This window comes from Leucopleurus acutus (genome assembly GCF_964270905.1).
Source record: "Leucopleurus acutus genome assembly, chromosome: 2".
NCBI classification, from domain to species: Eukaryota; Metazoa; Chordata; class Mammalia; order Artiodactyla; family Delphinidae; genus Leucopleurus; species Leucopleurus acutus.
Genome location: NC_139143.1, coordinates 158,716,537 through 158,735,011, shown reverse-complemented (window position 1 = coordinate 158,735,011; position 18,475 = coordinate 158,716,537). Strand labels below are relative to the sequence as shown.

The window sequence follows — 18,475 nt, the reverse complement described above, 5'->3', positions numbered from 1 at the left end:
GGGAAAGAGTCGTACAGGAGGGAATCCCTTAGGGTCTCCCTGTGCTTAGTGCACACAGTGACTCACACCTCCCAGGGGCGATCGTCCTCTTTTAGTTTAGTAATAATTACAATAGGCATATGTGGCAAGTGCTCTACATGCATCATGTCCTTGAACCCTCACATTTGCCTGTGAAGAAGTTTCCCCTTTATACATTAAGAACTGAAGACCCACAGATGTCAACTTTCCCAGGGACACAGAACTAGTACACGGGTGGAGCTAAGCCTTGAACCCAGGTCTTTCTAACTGCAGACCCTGAACTTGTAGGATTAGTGCCTTCATAATGAAATGCAGGAACTTCACTGCCCTGGTTTCTTGTTTCTCAATCGTCAAACTTGAAAAGCTGTCAGGGAAGAGCTCCAGGCTACATTGTGGGTCCACGATTGGCTTGCAGTAGGCACTTCCCAAGCCTGCCCTGGGACACTAAATGCAAAAAGAAGTCAGTCCTCCCGTGTTTACCTGGCTAGCTCTGGGTATAGGTTCTCATTCTTCGAGACTCCTCCCTGTGCCTTCCAAATCACAGAGTGTCACCCTGCAGTGCTCACTCATGGCATTTATAGACTTGACCATGATGCCAGCCTCTGTGTTGAGCACTTACCTCCTTCAATCCTCACAATGATTCTGCCAGGAGGCACAGTTATTATACCCATTTCAAAGATGGAGAAACTGAGTCCCAGAGACTCAGGCCACATGGAGGTAAGCAGCAGAGCTGGGATTCAATACCTGGCCTGTGACTCCAGAGTGTACCCAATGCAGCCTCCATCACTGCCCTACCTCCTGGGTGGTACCCTTTCTCCCATCAAGCTCGCCAACTCTTTCTGATGCCTCCCTGTGTCTGTCCTCCTAGTTTGGATGAAGATGGCAAGTTCCTCAGGCTCCTGGCTCTCCAGATGCTTCATCACACTCGTCTTCCTCCAGTTGCCTTTGCGTGTGTCAGGTGAGAGTTTCCGTACCTCTTTCCCTGCCTGCGACATCTGACAAAGGGGTTCCAAGAATAAGGAGGCCAGGCCCAAGGCCTTGTTTCTTCTCGGGTGCATGTTCCAGAGGGCAGGCCGGGCTTGGCGAGCCTCAGTCTCTCTCCGGGGGTCACGCAGTGCTGAGCAAGAGCTCACATCCAGCTTAGGCTCTTCGCCACTTGTCCTAGAGCGTCTCCTGCTGTTCTTTTCGTCGCTCGTTCTTCCTTCCGTCCTTCTTTCTCTCCTGTCTAGACGTTCGGCTTGCTGCCGTAACACCATAGAAATAGTTTTGCCCCTGCTAATAGGGCTCCGGCAAAGAGTTCGCTGACTGCTGTTCTATCTCAGAGTGAGGATTTGAAAGGGGAGCAGATGGGTGCTCATGAGAAGACTATAGCGGTTCCTGAGGAAACACCTCCAGTTCTCCAAAGTCTCGAGCAGGATGAGATTGTGGTTGAGATGCTGAGTTTGAATCAATGTCTTCAGGCGGGACCATTGAAACCAATCCTGAGAGATAAACATCTCACTTTAAAGTCATTCCTGGGTCATCTGGGGTTTGAGTCACTGAGAGAAGCAGAGAACCTCACCAACTTGGCTGGAGGTCTCTCTCAAGGTGATGGAGGCAGTTGGGATGTGCCTGAGTCACCTGCCATTCGAGGTGGGGCCCTTGCCACGGAGAAGCTCTCAGAGGGTGGTCACAGGTGGTTTCTGTTTCAGCCCCATCTCCAGGGAGGTTCTCCTCATCAGCAGTGGCTCTTGCTGTGATCCTGCCTGTCCTGGGGATTTTCATCATGGTGGGCATTTACATCATCTGGAAGCAAAGAAGGTCAAAAGGTAACTAAGTGGTAGGGGAGCCCAGGCTGGCAGGAATTGGTACTGCAGCCTCTCTAGGAAAAGGCTGGGAGGAAGCAGACAGAGACCTAACAGTTATCCATAGGTTGTCTGGGAGAAAACTGGTAGAGATGTGTTCTGGGGAGCCACATTGAAGAGAGGATCAAAGAAAGTGCAGAAATCTCCTGGGCAGAGCTGTGAATTAATTAGAAGACTGGCATGATGCCAGTCTTCTAATTAATTAAGAAATCCAGGGCTTCCCTGGTGGCGCAGTGGTTGAGAATCTGCCTGCTAATGCGGGAGACACGGGTTCGAGCCCTGGTCTGGGAAGATCCCACATGCCGCGGAGCAACTAGGCCCGTGAGCCACAACTACTGAGCCTGCGTGTCTGGAGCCTGTGCTCCGCAACAAGAGAGGCTGCGATAGTGAGAGGTCCAGGCACCGCGATGAAGAGTGGCCCCCGCTTGCCACAACTAGAGAAAGCCATCGCACAGAAACGAAGACACAACCCAGCCAAAAAAAAAAAATTAATTAATTAATTAATAAACTCCTACTCCCAACATCTTAAAAAAAAAAAAAAAGAAATCCAATCATATCCATTAGATAAAACCCTCATTAATATGGTTGCATTTCATGGCTCGCAGGGTTGCCAAGGACCTTGAAAGTCACATGACTGAACACTCCTTTCCCTGTCTGATGGTTTGAAGACCCTCTAATCCTTTCTAATGGTCACACACCCACAGCGACAAGGAGCAAAGTCCTGCTCAGGCAGCTTGTGGTCCCTTGGACTGCTCTGCCTGTTAGAAAAGGCCCTTCCTTAAGCCGAGCTGACATCTCTCTCTCTCTCTCCCTTCCAGAGAGGCTTCTCTATGAACACGCAATGGAGGTAGGTGAGTGTCCTGGGCTGGGCAGGTATGTTTCTTTGTTTTGTTCATTTTTGTGTCCCCAGGGCCCACTAATCTAAATTCCGGACCTGAAGATCCCAGCATCTGCTGGGTGGTGACGGTGGTGGTGGTGTTGAAACCTGTTGTTCCCAGTTTCTGCTGACTCTACCTTGTAATAGCTTGCCTTCCAGTATGTTCCGCTGACTCTTCCAGTATGTTTGGTGATTTTGTCTCTGAGCTCATGGCTTGACTTTATCCTGGGGGAGTCGTGTAGGTCTAAGGTAGGGGACCCTACAAATAATTGATAATTCTCTGCTAAGCGGTGCAGACTATACCAGATGCTGGGGACACAACAGTGAGTGAAAGCGGACACGGTCTTTGCCTTCTTGGAACCTTCTGTCTAGTCAGGGAGGTATACGTGCATTAAATAATTACACAAATAAATGTGTACAGAAGCCACAAAAGGAAGTTCTGAAGGCTGGGAAGACGGTGACTGGGTGGAACCAACCAAACTTCAGGGATGGCAGAGGAGTTTCCAGATGATGTTCCCAGTGATGTTTGATCTGGAAGACGGACAGGCATGGGGGAAGAGGGAATAGGAAATCACCCACAGCAGAACAGCTTGAGAAAGAAACATGGTGCAAAAGTGGGGGGAAAGGTGGCAGAAGGTGCTGCTGCAGAGTTAGGCGGGGACCAGCACGTGCGGCCTTGCAGATCCCATGAAGGGTTTTCGTCTTTCTCCTTGGAGCTGTGGAGAAGCTGCGAATGGGCTATCCTGACCAGAATTGTGCTTCCAGAAAGCTCTCTCTGGCTGCTCTGTTGAGAGGAGACCAGAGGGAGCGAAACAGAATTTGGGGGCAATTTGGGCCGCTCTTTCTGGCATCCAAATGAGAGAGATGAGGGCCTGGATCAGGCAGGTGGAGATAGAGGGGGACAGGTTCAAGAGCCCATAAACCCAATAGGAAGCAGGGACCCTCAAGGTAATGTCACAGAATCTCATTTTCTTTTACTTTCCTTCCTCTAGAAAATCTTCTCTCAGACCATGCAAAAGAAAAAGGTAATTATATATATAGAATAAGGGGTAAGGAACAAATAACATTTTTTCTCCTACATAAATGCTGGTGGTTGTTATACATACAATATATATGTGGTGTATGTGTATACACACACGCACACACCCACACACACACACACACCCCACACACACACCCCACACATATATTCTCTGTTAATACCATTGGAATTTATTTTTTAATATCAAGGGGTTATAGGGTTGGTAGCAGTGGCCGAAGGGATGCCTGGGGTCAAAATTCATAGGTTCCTTCATTGGCTTTCCCACCAATAACCTAAAAAGAAGATTCATATACTATTTTAACATATATTAAAACGGTATTATAGGAGGATCCATACAATCTTTGCATTGAGAGAGGTGGTGTGATACAGTGGGAGGGGCATAGGCTCTGGAGTCAGCAGCACCTGGCTCAGACTTGCCACTTGCTGGCTGGGTTAAGTCGCTTTACTACTCTGAGCTTTGGTTTCCTCATCTGTAAAATGGGGATAATAGATCTCTTCACCCGATTATTTTCAGGATTAAAAGAGACAACTTAAAAAAAAACCCACACAACTCCTACTACAGTGCCTGAAACCTTTCCCTTATTGCCATTTTGTCTTCATTAATTAAATGTTTGCTCTGGGCCACTGAGGGTAAAAGACAGACACCCCAGGTACCAAAAAGCAGGTGGGGCTCTGCCCTCTGGAAGTCTAGCTGGGAGGACAAGTCACTGGCTCAGAAATGGCTCCACCTGCAGTGATTTCGGCATCTCCTCCCTTCCCCCCTCACATCTGCTCCAGACTAGTTAAAGCATAGGGGTGCACACCTCAGGGACACAATGACCGTCGTGTCCTAGAAGGGAAGGAACAGTGTGGTATAGTGGGGAAGGCCTCCAACTAGGAATCAGACAGACTTGGGTTTGAATCCTGCCTCCTTGGCCGCTTACCAGCTGGATAATCTGGATAAATTTCCATGTCCCTCTGAGCCTCAGACCACCAGTCTGTAAAATGGGAATAATAATTATATGCACCTCATATTGTTGAGCAGATTCAGGGCCTACATCATAAAAACAGGACACACTAAATGGAGGCTGTTGGTAGTGGGAATGGTAAAAATAAACCGTTATCTTGTTAGGGAACATATCATATTCAGCTTCACTGCCCCAATGCCCAACACCTAACATATGCCCAGCCCTTAGCACAGGGCCTGGCAGTGAACTCAAATGTATAATTTCAACTGTGTGGCAGGGCCAGTGCTAAGGGGAAAATGTGGGCAGATGACCCTTCCAGAGAGGCTGCAAGTACTTCCCCAAATCACAGAAGCATATGCACATGTCCCAGACCTTCTGGGGTCTCCAAATTTGTGTTTCTCCACAGTACTTCAGCGGGGTGGGGGGAGGTTAGTGTAGAGAATAACAGCCCACATCAATAAGTCAATGGTAGGCCTTCAGCTAGTTTTACACCATAGATATTATAAACAGTTATAAAAGGGCGGCAAGGCATACACTCATGGGCACTCGGTTACAAACATATTGGAAACATATGAACAGCGGAAATGAAACCAGACAGACAAAAGGAAGGGAAGAGGAACCAAAGTCAGGGTAGTCCAGGTCATCTGGAAAGTGGCACCAGCACCAGTGAATTCCCCAGTCTGCCCTTAGCGGGATGTGACTGTATTGGGGGCTGATAGGATTGTCATCATTCTTTCAGCCCGGGGTGGGGTTTGGGGGCTGGGGGGCATAGGGGTGGAGTGATGAGACTTCCTGGGCCCTGAGGATAAAGCGGCAGGATCTGCTCACTCGTGCCTCTTTCTCTGTTTTTTTAGGACGTCTCTATAAAGCCCTCAGTAAGTTCTGCTCCTCTTCCATGCCACAAACCTCCTTCTGCTGACATCTTTGCTTTATGATGAGAGTCTCAGATTCACCTCCTGGGGCAGAAGAGAGGGGTCAAGGGCAAGGATACTTCAAGCATGAGGGTGGGGAATTTCCTGGCTCCCTAAAACCTCTTTTTCCTCAAATATTCTGTGCTCCTCTTTCCTGCACAATTGTTATGTAGTCACTAAATGGGAAATGTTTTAGCAAGAAGAGAGATACCCTCCATAGGTGAAGACATCTGGGAGACACTTCTATCACTCAGGCATGACGTTGCCTTCGGTGGGATCCTAGGTAGATGGATCCTCATTCAACTGAATATGTGGAACAGTGCTTCTCCACCTGTTCATGTATGAGACCCTCTTCATAACGACAACAACCCCAAATCCTCAGACACGTGATATGTCTATTTGATTTTACATTGAGAAAACACGCATAAGAAAATCTAATGGAAATTAGTAATAGTTTTAAATGAACTTATATTTTATTCTTCTCCCACAACATCTACATACGTTTATGTTGCCATCACTCACATGTGTGAGATGTGTTGTTGATTCAATCTGCAAGTCAGGTTTGGCTCCCATAGGGACTCACTGACCCTCTGCAGTATCTCTGGGGACCCCAGGACCGTGGCTGGGAGCCATTGCTCTTGGAAACACTGTCATGGGGAAAGTTCAGGGTATTGCTAGTGGGCATCTGCTCTGGGAATGCGGTTGGGATGGGACTGGAGCATCACAGGCATGTACAAGCCCTCATTCTGATTTGTCAAATTGTTATTCTTTAGAGAAACTCCGGCATGAACTGAGTAAGTTCCACTGTTCTTATAACTTCTATACTAACTTATGTTGATTCTGTGTTTCCACTAAACGCTCACTCCCCTTGTTTCTTCTTTTGTAGAGTTAAAGAGAGCTGCAGCAAACTCAGGTGAGGTGCACTCTCCCTTCCCCCACTCTCCCTGCCCCCACTCCAACTGCACCAGGAGGTCTCCATTTCTCCATTGCTTTAACAATCCCTTTTTCTGTCTTTTAGGCTGGAGAAGGGCCCGGCTACACTTTGGTAAGTTGCACCAGTCTGATGGATCCACATTTCAGAGCCCATTGCTCTGTTCCTTTGCAGGGCAGACTGTAATTAAAAAAAAAAAAAAATGAAGTCAAATCTGTTTATCTGCTTATCAAATTTAAAAAATCTTTGATTCAGAAAGTCTCCCTTCTTTTAGAACACTGGTAAATAATTGGTTTACTCTTATGGGTTTTCTATGATTTTTGAGATTTTTCTTAAGTTCATTGGTTACTTGTATTTTATCTTTTTGACTTGTCTGCGTCTGTCCTATTCTGGCTACTTTTCGACTTGTGGGGACTTTTTCTGTATTAACTCTTGTCCTATTTTTCACAAAATATTTTTCTGAGTTTTTCATTTACATGTTAATTTCCTCATTGTATTTTTTTTTTTTTTGGATGCATGAGTGTTTTATTTTTCTGCAGCCTCAGTAGTTATAGCACACAGGCTCAGTAGTTGTGGCTTGTGGGTTCTAGAGCACAGGCTCAGTAGTTGTGGCACACGGGCTTAGCTGCTCCGCGGCATGTGGGATCTTCCTGGACCGGGGATCCAATCATGCCCCCTGCATTGGCAGGCGGATTCTTAACCACTGTGCCACCAGGGAAGTCTCTATATTACCATGTTAAAATGATAATTATAAGCAATAATTTTAGCTAAGAAAATGAGCGTCACACACTCACTGTGTGAACAAGGCACTATCTCATGCATTAGCTCATCAGATCTGCACAACAGCTTCTCCAGCATATTATTCAGTGGTGATATTATTCCTTCTTTACAGGTGAAGAAACTAAGGGTTTCATAACTAGCTTGTGGCAGAGCTGGGACTCAAAACATGCTATCTAGCTACAGGGTCTAACATCAAAGCCCGTTTATTATCATGCATTAGATTCCTTTGGACCAGCAAAGACAAAGGCAGTATTTCCTAAGGATTAAGGCAGCTTCACAGATGGGTGAGAAACATTTCCTCTTTTACTTAGCAGACCACCAGCAGATCTAGGAGACTGGAAGACAGTTTTCTTTAGTTCCAGGACATGTGAAGGTGAGGGCACCATAAACTAAAATGGGCCGATGACAGTGGTTGCAGACCTAGGGATGATTATTCCCTCCAAAGCTACTCAAAGATCCCTTGAGACCTACCCGTCTCAAACCTCACCTCTCTGTGACTCTCTGCAGTGACTGTGACCCTGGACCCAGACACAGCGCATCCAAAACTCATCCTGTCTGAGGACCGCAGGTGTGTGAAGCTTGGAGACACAAGGCAGCCTGTACCCAACAACCCTCAGCGATTTGACTTCGTCGTCAGTGTCCTGGGCTCTGAGTACTTCATAGCTGGCTGTCACTACTGGGAGGTGTCTGTGGCAGACAAGAGCAAATGGGCCCTGGGGGTGTGTAGTGAGTCGGTGAGCAGGAAAGGGAAGGTCATCGCCTCGCCCGCCAATGGACACTGGCTCCTGCGACAGAATCGCAAGAATGAGTACGAGGCCCTAACATCCCCACAGACCTCCTTCCGCCTGAAAGAGTCCCCGCGGTGTGTGGGGATTTTTCTGGACTATGAAGCAGGAGTCATTACCTTCTACAACGTGACCAACCAGTCCCACATCTTTACTTTCACCCACAGTTTCTCTGGCCCCCTTCGCCCTTTCTTTGAACCTTGCCTTCATGATGGAGGGAAAAACATGGCACCTCTAATCATCTGTTCTAAACTCCAAAAACCGGAAGAATCAACTGTCCCCAAGCCAGAAGAAAAAGGTCTTGCTAATGGAGACGTGGCCCTGCAGGTGGACCCTCTTCTGCTCCCTGCTCAGGCACAAGAGCTCCTCCCACTCACAGATATGATCCTGTCCTGGCCCTCTGACATTGGCCCAGCCCTGCAGGGGCTCAAGGTTCCTTCTTTTTAGGGATGAGCCTCATCACCTGCTCCCCAGATGCTCCAGCCCAGTGCCCTGGATTTCAGTCTTTTGGCCTAACCACCTGATTCTGGACTGTCTCTCCTCCTTTCCCCCAGGCCCCTTTGTGGTTTCTCTTGTACCAACTTTCTCCCAGGGCTCAGTTCTTAACTGTGTCTTCCTTCTGGGGACTTGAAGTTTACATTGCCCTGGAAGAATTCTTGAAAACCAAATGATGGGAATTCCCTGGCGGTCCAGTGGTTAGGACTCCGTGCTTTCACTGCTGAGGGCCCAGGTTCAATCCCTGGTTGGGGAACTAAGATCCCGCAAGCCGTGTGGTGTGAGCAAAAAAAAAAAAAAAAACCCAGAAAGATGGGAGGAAAACCAAATGAACAATCAGATTAGGTTTAGGTGGTGGTGTTGAATGTGTATCACTGAGATACAGGGGCTCTTTACTCGAGGGGCTGTTTAAAAGCACTTCATCCTGCCTCATCCTGCACTCAGGCTTGTAGTCATGAAGTTATGATGACCAGTGACTTCTTACTTATCCTGTCAAGAACTGCTTTTCTCCTTTTCTCTGTTCAGGCCTCTAGCCCCCATAGCCAGCTTTTTAAAAGTAAACATGTTTTGGATCACACACTCTTCCTTCTTTCTTCTGGAATATAGGGCAGAAGGCCAGGGGAATTAAAAAAAAAAAAAGCCACCCTTTTCTATTTCCTTGATCCTGTTTACAGCATAGTTTGGTGACATTCAGTGCTAATGTACATGTTTTCAAAGCCAACTTGGTGTTAACCAGGTATGGGGACTTTAAACGTGGTAGCCGTAATCCTGAAAAACCTCAGGAGGAAGCTGGGAGGTATGGCTTCAAACAGAGCAGCTCAGCTGTGTGTGGCCTTGAAAAGGCAGCAGTGGGTTAGGCCATCTGTTGCCCTGGCCTTTTTGAATCCCCTCTGGGATTCAGAGAGGCCCAGCTAGAAAAAGTGGCAGTTTTAACCATCAGTGCAGAAGCTTTTGTTCTATAAGACCATAATATTGGAAACCTTGACTATTTGTGGAGCAAACAGCCTCTTAGATGAGAGAGTATTGATCTCACATAGGAAGTTGGTAGACCAGGTGTGAGGATAAAATAATGAACTTGCTTTTTTGGTGTGGGTTTCAGAAAGAACCCTAATCACTCTCAAGTCACACCACATATGTGATCTGACCTCTCTGTGGTGATGTTGGCTATCAGTTTGCAGATGGGTGCACAGTTCTGCCCAACAGAAAGTGGCTCTATGTGTCTGTCAGAAGTTCTCTTAGTGCATGTATTAGGGTTCTCCAGAGAAACAGAGTATGTATTTTATTTTATTTTTTTTGCGGTACGCGGGCCTCTCACTGTTGTGGCCTCTCCCGTTGAGGAGCACAGGCTCCGGACGCGCAGGCTCAGTGGCCATGGTTCACGCGCCCAGCCGCTCCGCGGCATGTGGGATCTTCCTGGACCGGGGTACGAACCCGTGTCCCCTGCATCGGCAGGCGGGCTCTCAACCACTGCGCCACCAGGGAAGCCCCAGAATATATATTTTATATGTGTGTATACAGACGCACACACACACGCACACACACACACACACAGAGCAGGAAGAATATATATATTTATTTATTATAAGGAATTTGTTCACACCATTATGGAGGCTGGCAAGTCCCAAGATCTGCAGGGTTAGTCAGCAAGTTGGAGGCCCAGGTGAGCCAATGGTTTAGTTCCCATCCCAAGTCTGAAGGCCCAAGACCCAGGAGATCCCATGGTGTAATTCCTGTTTAAAGGCTGACAGGCTTAAGACCCAAAAACCAATATTTCAGTTTGAGTCTAAAGTAGGAAAAAGGTTGATGACTCAGTCTGAAGGCTGTCAGGCAGGAAGAATTCTTTCTTACTTGGGGGGTGGTCAGCTATTTGGTTCCATTAGTCCTTCAACTGATTGGATCAGGCCCACCCACATTAGGGAGAGCAATTTGCTTTATTCAATCTACCGATTTAAATGTTAATCTCATCTAAAAACCCCTAAAGGAAATACTCAGAATAATGTTTGACCAAATATCTGGGCACCCTATGGCCCAGTAAAATTAACCATCACAGCTCCTGAATAGAATATTTTGTTTGCTTTTGTACAGTCCTTAAATAAAAGTTTGTTATTCATTGTTTGGCATGCTCTTATTTTCATTGTGAACGAGAAGTTGTGGGGAAGGGCTTTGGGCTGGTAAGAGAAGAGCACCTTATGGGATTGGTTTTGAACAGCCTGATTCCACCCATGCAAGCTTTAACCACAGTTAAAAATAAAGCCACAGCTTTATTTCTGCGTCTGCCTTCTCAGTATTTCATTTATATCAGTTTATAAAGTAATAGCGTGTATGGGGTATTTACATTTCACTCATCCATATTAAATTTCAAACATACTTTTGTGAATATCCCAGTCTTAAAACTAATTCACATTATTCACATTGGCTGCACCCAAGGAAACTTACCAGCAGGAAAGAGAACTGACATTTATGGAGGCAGAAGCATTACATATGTTAACTCTTTTTCTTCTTCTTCTTTTTTTGGGGGGCTGCAGTGCACTCCATGCAGGCCAGACCAGGGATCGAACCCATGCCTCCTGAAGCTGAAGCGTGGAGTCTTAACCACTGGACCAGCAGGGAAGTCCTGACTCATTTAATCCTTACAATAAGGAAATAATGCTCTAAATGGCTAGGTAGTAGAACTGGGAGCATAAATCCAGTGTATCTAGCTCTGAAGACAATACCGTTTTCTCTTTGCACTGAAATACCTTGAAGATATGAGAGGCGTGTAGAATTTTAGCATACATATTTGATTAATTAGACATTTTTTTTTTAAGTTAAACCTGAAAAAAAAAATCCTAATCCTGGATGTGCCTTAGTGGTCTTGTGTCTGAACTGACGAACTACAGTCAGGTTTAATTAAACAGCACTCAGAAAAAACCCTGCGCGGGGGCTTTGGGAAACCAGAGGTGGTTCCTTGGACAGGGAACATTTAGCTTCTCTGACAAATGTATTGGATTAGTTGATCTTTGAACTCCCTTCCAGGGGGAGGGACAAATTAGGAGTATAGGACTAACAGATACAAACTAGTATCCAAAAAATAGATAAGCAACAGGGATTTACTATATCATACGGGGAATTATACACAATATCTTGTAATAACCTATATAATGGAATATAATCTGCAAACAACTACCCCAAATCACTATGCTGTACATCTGAAACTAACACAGTATTGTAAATCAACTATACATCAATATAAATAAATAGACTCCCTTCCAGTTCCACAATCCTTTGGCTTTAAATTACCACCAGTGAGGCGCGGGACTCTGGCTTCGCGGGGTGTCTACAGGACCATCAACGGTCGCCAGCTCAGAGTAAACAAGCACCTCTGAATTCATGACCCCTTGGAGGTCATGTAGGTTAGTTAGCGCTACATATTCTACAACTTCCCAGACCGGTGGCCCTGAACGTTGGGCTTTTAACGCCAGAGCGCAAAAGGAAATCCGACGACCTTAGAGGGAATCCAGTCTCCACCACTAAACTCTAAACTCAAATTTCTTCTCTGCGGCTACCATCTTCCACAGGACTACAACTCCCAGCAGGCCACGCCCGAGGCCAAAGCTTACTGGCGGCCCTGCCCGAGTTTCTTGCCTTGTGGCAGCCAGTATAGCCAATAGCAAGGAAGGGCAACCCTCAGGAACCAGTCCTGGAGAGGCAGGGCGGATCCTTTCAGGGTTCCGGTTCCGACTCCTTGCCCCGGGCACCCGAGGCGGTGCTGTCCCTGACCGTACGGCTGGAGCTAGGTTGGTCGGCGTCGGGCCCGGGGTAGCGGTTGCGGGGGGTACGGGGGGGCGCGCGCATGGCGTCGCGGGGAACTCTAAACGTGGCCCCTTCCCTCTCACCGGGCAGTTGGGGCTGTGGCTTTGCTCCCCGGACCCAGTGGGGAGCAAACGGGCCCCTGTGGTCCCTCCGCCCTAACTCCTGACCCCTTCCCCCGGCCTGCACGACCAGACTGCTGGCCCCAAACCACTACCTTCCCGCCCTTCTCTTGGCCTTTGAGTAGTCCAGCCCCGCTTCCACTGACCATACATTTGGGGTCAGCTTCTATTCTTTCACCGCTCCGGCCCCAAGCCCGTCGGCAAGTCTGAACCCAGCTCCGGTGCTCTACAACGCTCGTGCCCTCAGACTCCGCCCCGCTGCGCACGACCCGGCCTCTCGGGCCGGGTCCCCTGACCAGTCTCCTCGGACCCTCTGACTCTTTTGGTCCTTCTCTGTCTCTCACCCCTTACCCACCCCCCCTGTACAATTCCCAGTTCTTTAACAGTTTCCCTGATCTTTCCAAGCTCCTCTCTCCCCTTCCTCCCCCGCCAGCTCTCTACTTGATCCCAAAGACCCCGAACTAAGGCCCTTCAGCCCGCTTTCCAGCTTGGCCTCTTCCCTCTAACCCAGGCCTTTGGCCTTCAGCATCAGTGATCAACAACCCCACCTTCTTGGCGCTAACTTCTTAGACTTGGCTCCTTTACCACTGCCTCAGTCCCTTCCACCTTTGGTCCTCCCTGTACCTCTGAGCCTCCTGGGAAGACAAGCCCCATGGGCCCCTTTCTCCTCTGAAATCTCTGAAATGTAATATGTAAGAGCCTCTTTACTTTACCTGCCACTGTCTTCTCAGTAGATGGTGGGCTCCCCATCTCGGTAAGTCCCAACGTTGCTCACCCATCCTGCAAGTCGTAGCTCAAGGACCACCTTTTCCGTCAAGCTGCTCATCTCTGAGCTCTTCAGGGAGATATGCCTGTGTCATCAGAACTACCGTGGCACTGTTCCTTCTTTCCTTTCTTCCTTCCCTCTTTCTCTCCTCTTCCTCCGATACTGGTGTAGTGCTTAAAAGCACTGGCTTTGGAGTGATGGGCATGGCTCCCAGTTCTGCCACTCACTTGCCGTGTGCCCTTGCGCAAATTACAATTTCCCTGCTTCCACTGGAACTTAACCTTCTACACTGTATGAGTTTCTGGAGTTCATGGCCTATTTCACTGCACTGTACCATAAACTCTTTTAGGGTGGTGACTGTAATCTTAAATCTTTTTGCTCTTTTTTGACCCAGCATTCAGCCGTGGGTAGAGTCGCAGCTTGGTATATTGTGGGTTCTCAGGATAGCAGGATTGGTAGTGAATGGAGGCCATGTAGCTCATTGCATAAAGACAGATGTTAGAGCCCTAGGTGGGAGGGGCAGCGGTAGGAAGTAAATTAGATCATATCCATTCCCTTGTACTTAAAAAACGTTTTGAGCACCACCAGGCCTTGTGCTGGAGAGATTACCAGAATGACCCAGTCCCTGCCCTCAAGTTGCTTATAAACTAATAGTGGAAATAGACATGTAAACAGATAATTGCAAATCACTGTAAAAGCAAGTACAAGATTCTGTGGGTGCATAAAGGAGGAAGTGGGCAGGAATTAGGAGATTGTTAAGGAATAGTGGGTGAGAATAGACACAAGTAGGCATGAAATGGGTTCTGGAGACAGGCCCGGCCTTCATTCAGTTTGTTCAGCAAATATTTATTAAGGATCTACTAGGTATGACTGCCACTGCTGTAGGAGTTGGGGTTATATTAATGAATAAAGCAAAGAACCTGGCCCTCATGGGACTTACGTTTTGCAGGGGGAGGCCGATACTAAATAATAGACATAAAAAACATTGTTAGGAGTTGAGAAGTGCTGTGGGGCAGGGGAGACTGAGTGAAGGGGAAGGGGTCGTAATTTTTTAATTTATTTTTTTGGAGGGGTTGTAATTTTTAAAAGGATGGTCAGGAGACAGTGAATAAGTATCGGAATAAATTGTTCCTGATTTTTTTTCACATTTTTGAAGGTGAAGAAAGCCTGTTATTTTTCACATCACTTATCTAGATTCTTGAAAAAGCACTCTCTAATAGAGATTGGTAAATTATACTTCACCTCCTTTTGTTTTTTTTTAATAGATCTTTATTGGAGTATAATTGCTTCACAATGCTGTGTTAGTTTCTGTTATACACCAAAGTGAATCAGCCATATGCATACATATGTCCTCATATCCCCTCCCTCTTGAGCCTCTCTCCCATCCTCCCTATCCCACCCCTCTAGGTCATTGCAAAGCACCGAGCTGATCTCCCTGTGCTATGATGCTGCTTCCCTCTAGCTAACTATTTTACATTTGGTAGTGTATATATGTCAATGCTACTCTCACTTCGCCCCAGCTTCCCCCTCCCACCCCGTGTCCTCAAGTCCATTCTCTATGTCTACATCTTTATCCCTGCCCTGCTTTTAAATAAAGTTTTATGAAAACAGACACACCCAATCATTTATAGATTTTCTATGGCTGCTTTTATGATACAATGGCAGAGTTGAGTAGCTGCAACAGAGATCCTATGGCCCCCCAAACTTACTAAACATATACTCTCTGGTCCTTTACAGAAAGTTTGCTGACCTCCCACTCCTTAAAGATTTAAGGTACTGTCCGTATTTCACGTTTTAGATTATATGTACTGTACCATTTTTTAAATTTTTTTTGTTTCCCAACAAGATCATGTAAGGGATCTTTTTCATACTTGCCTTCTTCACAGGGCTAGCATGTAGCGTCTTCAACAATTGTAGTAGCAGCTGTCATGTACTGAATGACTAGTACTGCCACACTGTACACTGAGCATATTATAGGCATTTTCTCTAACAAAGTCCTGCTGTGTCTGTTGGTATCACAATTTTAGTGATGTGGAAGTTGAGGCTCAGAGTGGTTGAGTAATTTGCAGAGTTGTAAAAACAGTATGTGTCACTATAGGGATCCAACCCTAAATTTAGTCGGTGTCCCTTCCATTACCAGACCCCACCTGGAGCAATTAGGAAGCTTTCATTTTCCATCATCAATGCCCCATCATAGTCTGTGCTTCCCTCCCTCATCCCTTTGTTCATGTCACTCTGTACAGTATCTCCACCAGCCCACGCTGCCTTTTGAAATGCTGTTACTTCTTCAAGGTTCAGAGGAAATACCACTCTCCTCTTATCAGTACTTTCTTCCCCTCATTCCCTGTCCTTGGCTGTCAGAACTCAAAGGAGTCTGTGCAGCTTAGCAAGCATTTGCTGATGTTTGCATAGGTAGGCCCTGTGTTGGGCACTCTGTGTGTGGGGGGCAGGGAATGTATGTTTGGGAGACTGTGTGTGGTGTGTGAGCATAGCTGGATGTGTGTATGGTATGTAATTGGATAGCCGTGAATGTGGCTCTGTGTGTGGGAGGGGTGTGTGTAGTATGTATGTGTGTGACTGTATGTGTGACTGCGTGATGTGTATGTGTGTTGTGAGAGTGGCTGAGTGTGTTGGTATGTGAGTATGGCTGTGTGTGGTGTGAGTCTATGTGTGAGACTGTCTGTGTATGCACTGCTGTGTGTGGTGTTTGAGTGGAAGTGGGTACTGACCAGTCAGAACAGACAGAGCCTAGGCCCTCAGTGGGTCTTGGAGGACCCAGATGTTAAGCCTTTATTTGCTAGACTATGGTGAGGTCTGGGGAAGGGGAGGAGTGTACATGTAAGAGGATTCAAAGCTGGGCCTTGTGAACGAGCAGGAGAGCCTCAAGAATTAGAGATTCTGTTATCTTCATTTGAAAACAGGCAAATAGGTGGATACTTTTAAGGAAGGCTTTTCAGAAACGATTAAACATAATGGGAATTTCAGTTAACTTAACAGTTAGGCAGAAAAATCGAACGCATCCCCAAATGGAAGCTCCTTTACTTGTAGGTGAATTCGAGTCTAGACTGTGGTATTAAGAAAAGTGACATTGTGCAAATCATACAAATATCTTTTGGGGCTGGACAAAGCTGGGGCCTTCTTTTTGCTCTGGTGGGTAGCTTTAAATATCGGTGGAAGTTTGTCACTTGAAAGTAAGTAAAGGCATTCTATCCGAGTATTCCAGTTAATTGCGGTTATTTCTGACGGATGGTTCCAAAGGGATGGTGTATACCCACCCTTTCAACCAGGACGAAAGATTCCCTGGGGTCTGGCCTGACCCAAGGAATAAAGGTGTTGGCCATTTGTGTTCATTCTCAGGGTTCAGAGATGGGCAGTGAGAAGGAGCAGAGCCCAGAACGGCACCTGCCTGAGGAAGGGGAACAGGGTAATAAGCCATGGAGAGTGGATGACTCAGAGGGTTCTTGGATCCCAGATGGGGAGAAAGAGCATGGGCAAGCAAGCCTGCCAGAGGGGCCACAAGGGCTCTATCCAGAGAAGCCACCGCAGGACGTCACTGTCCCCGCTGGAGAGCCAGAGGACCTCTCTGCTCATCCGAGGCACGAGGCTGATGAGAAGCCCTTTATATGTGCCCAGTGTGGCAAAACCTTCAATAATACCTCCAACCTGAGAACACACCAGCGGATCCACACAGGCGAGAAACCCTACAAGTGTTCTGAGTGTGGCAAGAGCTTCTCGAGAAGCTCCAACCGCATCCGGCACGAGCGCATCCACCTGGAGGAGAAGCACTATAAGTGCCCCAACTGCGAGGAGAGCTTCCGGCGGCACTCGGACCTCACCACGCACCAGCAGGACCACCTGGGCAGGTGGCCCTTCCGCTGCGACATCTGCGGCAAGAGCTTCAGCCAGAGCTCGGCGCTGGCCGTGCACTACCGGACCCACCTGGAGCCGGCGCCCTACATCTGCTGCGAGTGCGGGAAGAGCTTCAGCAACAGCTCCAGCTTCGGCGTGCACCACCGCACCCACACGGGTGAGCGGCCCTATGAGTGTGCCGAGTGCGGGCGGACCTTCAGCGACATCTCCAACTTCGGGGCGCACCAGAGGACCCACAGGGGCGAGAAGCCCTACCGGTGCACGCTGTGCGGGAAGCACTTCTCCCGCAGCTCCAATCTCATCCGCCACCAGAAAACTCACCAGGGAGAGCAGGCTGGGAAAGAGTCCAGCTGAAGAGGGTGTGGAAGAGAGAGAGCAGAGCGTGGGACCCCAACCTAGTGCAGAAAGATCTTTAGGATCTCCTGCTGCCCCCTTGACCTCAAGCCCTTCCTCCCACTTTGGAGAATGGTTTTCTGTTGCCTCTGAAGCCAGGATCTCCAGGAAGTCCTGAGAAGGGACTCTGAGTAAAAATCTTCACTTTTTTTCCAGGCCAATTTCTTGTGGTAGAAAGTCAGAGGACCCCGTCTTGGCTTCGCCTCCTTGGGGTGAAAGAGAAATAAGGTAGGCTTAGGACACGCTCATATCATTTGGGCAACTGTCCCCTGGCCTTTGAGGAAGTACCTGTGAGGTGGGCATCACTGTCTGGAGGTCCTCTGTATAGTATGTGGACCGCTTAGGGCACACTGCGGTGGTCCACTAGTTCCCACCTGCTGTGCCTCAGCTGGGCTGGGAGGAGCAGGGGAGAAAGGGGCCCCCTTGGCCCAGAGAAGAGGTCTGAGGTCCTACTTTCGGAATGAAAGGGAAGCCCTCAAGGAGCCATGATCCAGGGACCCTCACACTCCCTCCTGTTTGTGACTTGTCACCCCCGCCCCAACGTGCATCTGTTTCCCCAGGGTTAGCAGTAAAAACCCTTTAATGAAAAGGACCCGTGTACTTATTTGGGGGCATCGAAGAAGTGGGGAGGTGGTTGCACCACAGCCACTCTGGAAGGGAGTTGAATTCCAAGAAAGAGTGGGTGGCTATTCTGAAAAGCAAAAGGAAGCAGCTGACTCTGAGGTCTGTGAGGAAGAAGGGGAAAGGGAAGGAAGTAATATTAACTGAGCATGCACTCTATGCCCTGGATTCTGCAGGTCACTTTCACATTCTTTATCTCATTTAGTTGTCGAAGCAACCGCAAGGGAGTAAGATGAGGCAAGTGAGGAAAGGTGAAGTCACTCGCTGTGAAGTCGCACAGCAGG

The 18,475-nt window shown here is 47.8% G+C and overlaps 2 protein-coding genes across 2 annotated transcripts; both read left to right on the top strand.

The window, feature by feature from the left end:
• Positions 1 to 2,696: 2,696 nt before the first annotated feature.
• ERMAP (erythroblast membrane associated protein (Scianna blood group)) lies at positions 2,697 to 8,582 on the top strand (the record flags this gene model as incomplete). The annotated part of the gene is made up of 8 exons (XM_082861195.1): positions 2,697 to 2,713; positions 3,732 to 3,764; positions 5,583 to 5,603; positions 5,836 to 5,922; positions 6,413 to 6,433; positions 6,526 to 6,552; positions 6,658 to 6,684; positions 7,858 to 8,582. Exons 1-8 carry the CDS (start codon positions 2,704 to 2,706, stop codon positions 8,580 to 8,582), a joined length of 951 nt encoding a protein of 316 aa, XP_082717321.1. The 5' UTR covers positions 2,697 to 2,703.
• Positions 8,583 to 12,335: 3,753 nt separating this feature from the next.
• On the top strand, positions 12,336 to 18,149 carry ZNF691 (zinc finger protein 691). Its single transcript, XM_082832345.1, has 2 exons — positions 12,336 to 12,406; positions 16,665 to 18,149. The coding sequence occupies exon 2, from the start codon at positions 16,674 to 16,676 to the stop codon at positions 17,529 to 17,531; it is 858 nt and encodes a 285-aa protein (XP_082688471.1). The 5' UTR covers positions 12,336 to 12,406; positions 16,665 to 16,673; the 3' UTR covers positions 17,532 to 18,149.
• The last annotated feature ends 326 nt before the right edge of the window (positions 18,150 to 18,475 follow it).

Coding starts and splice junctions, on each gene's coding strand:
- ZNF691 (XM_082832345.1), top strand. CDS start 16,674: ATGGGCAGTGAGAAGGAGCAGAGCCCAGAACGGCACCTGCCTGAGGAA.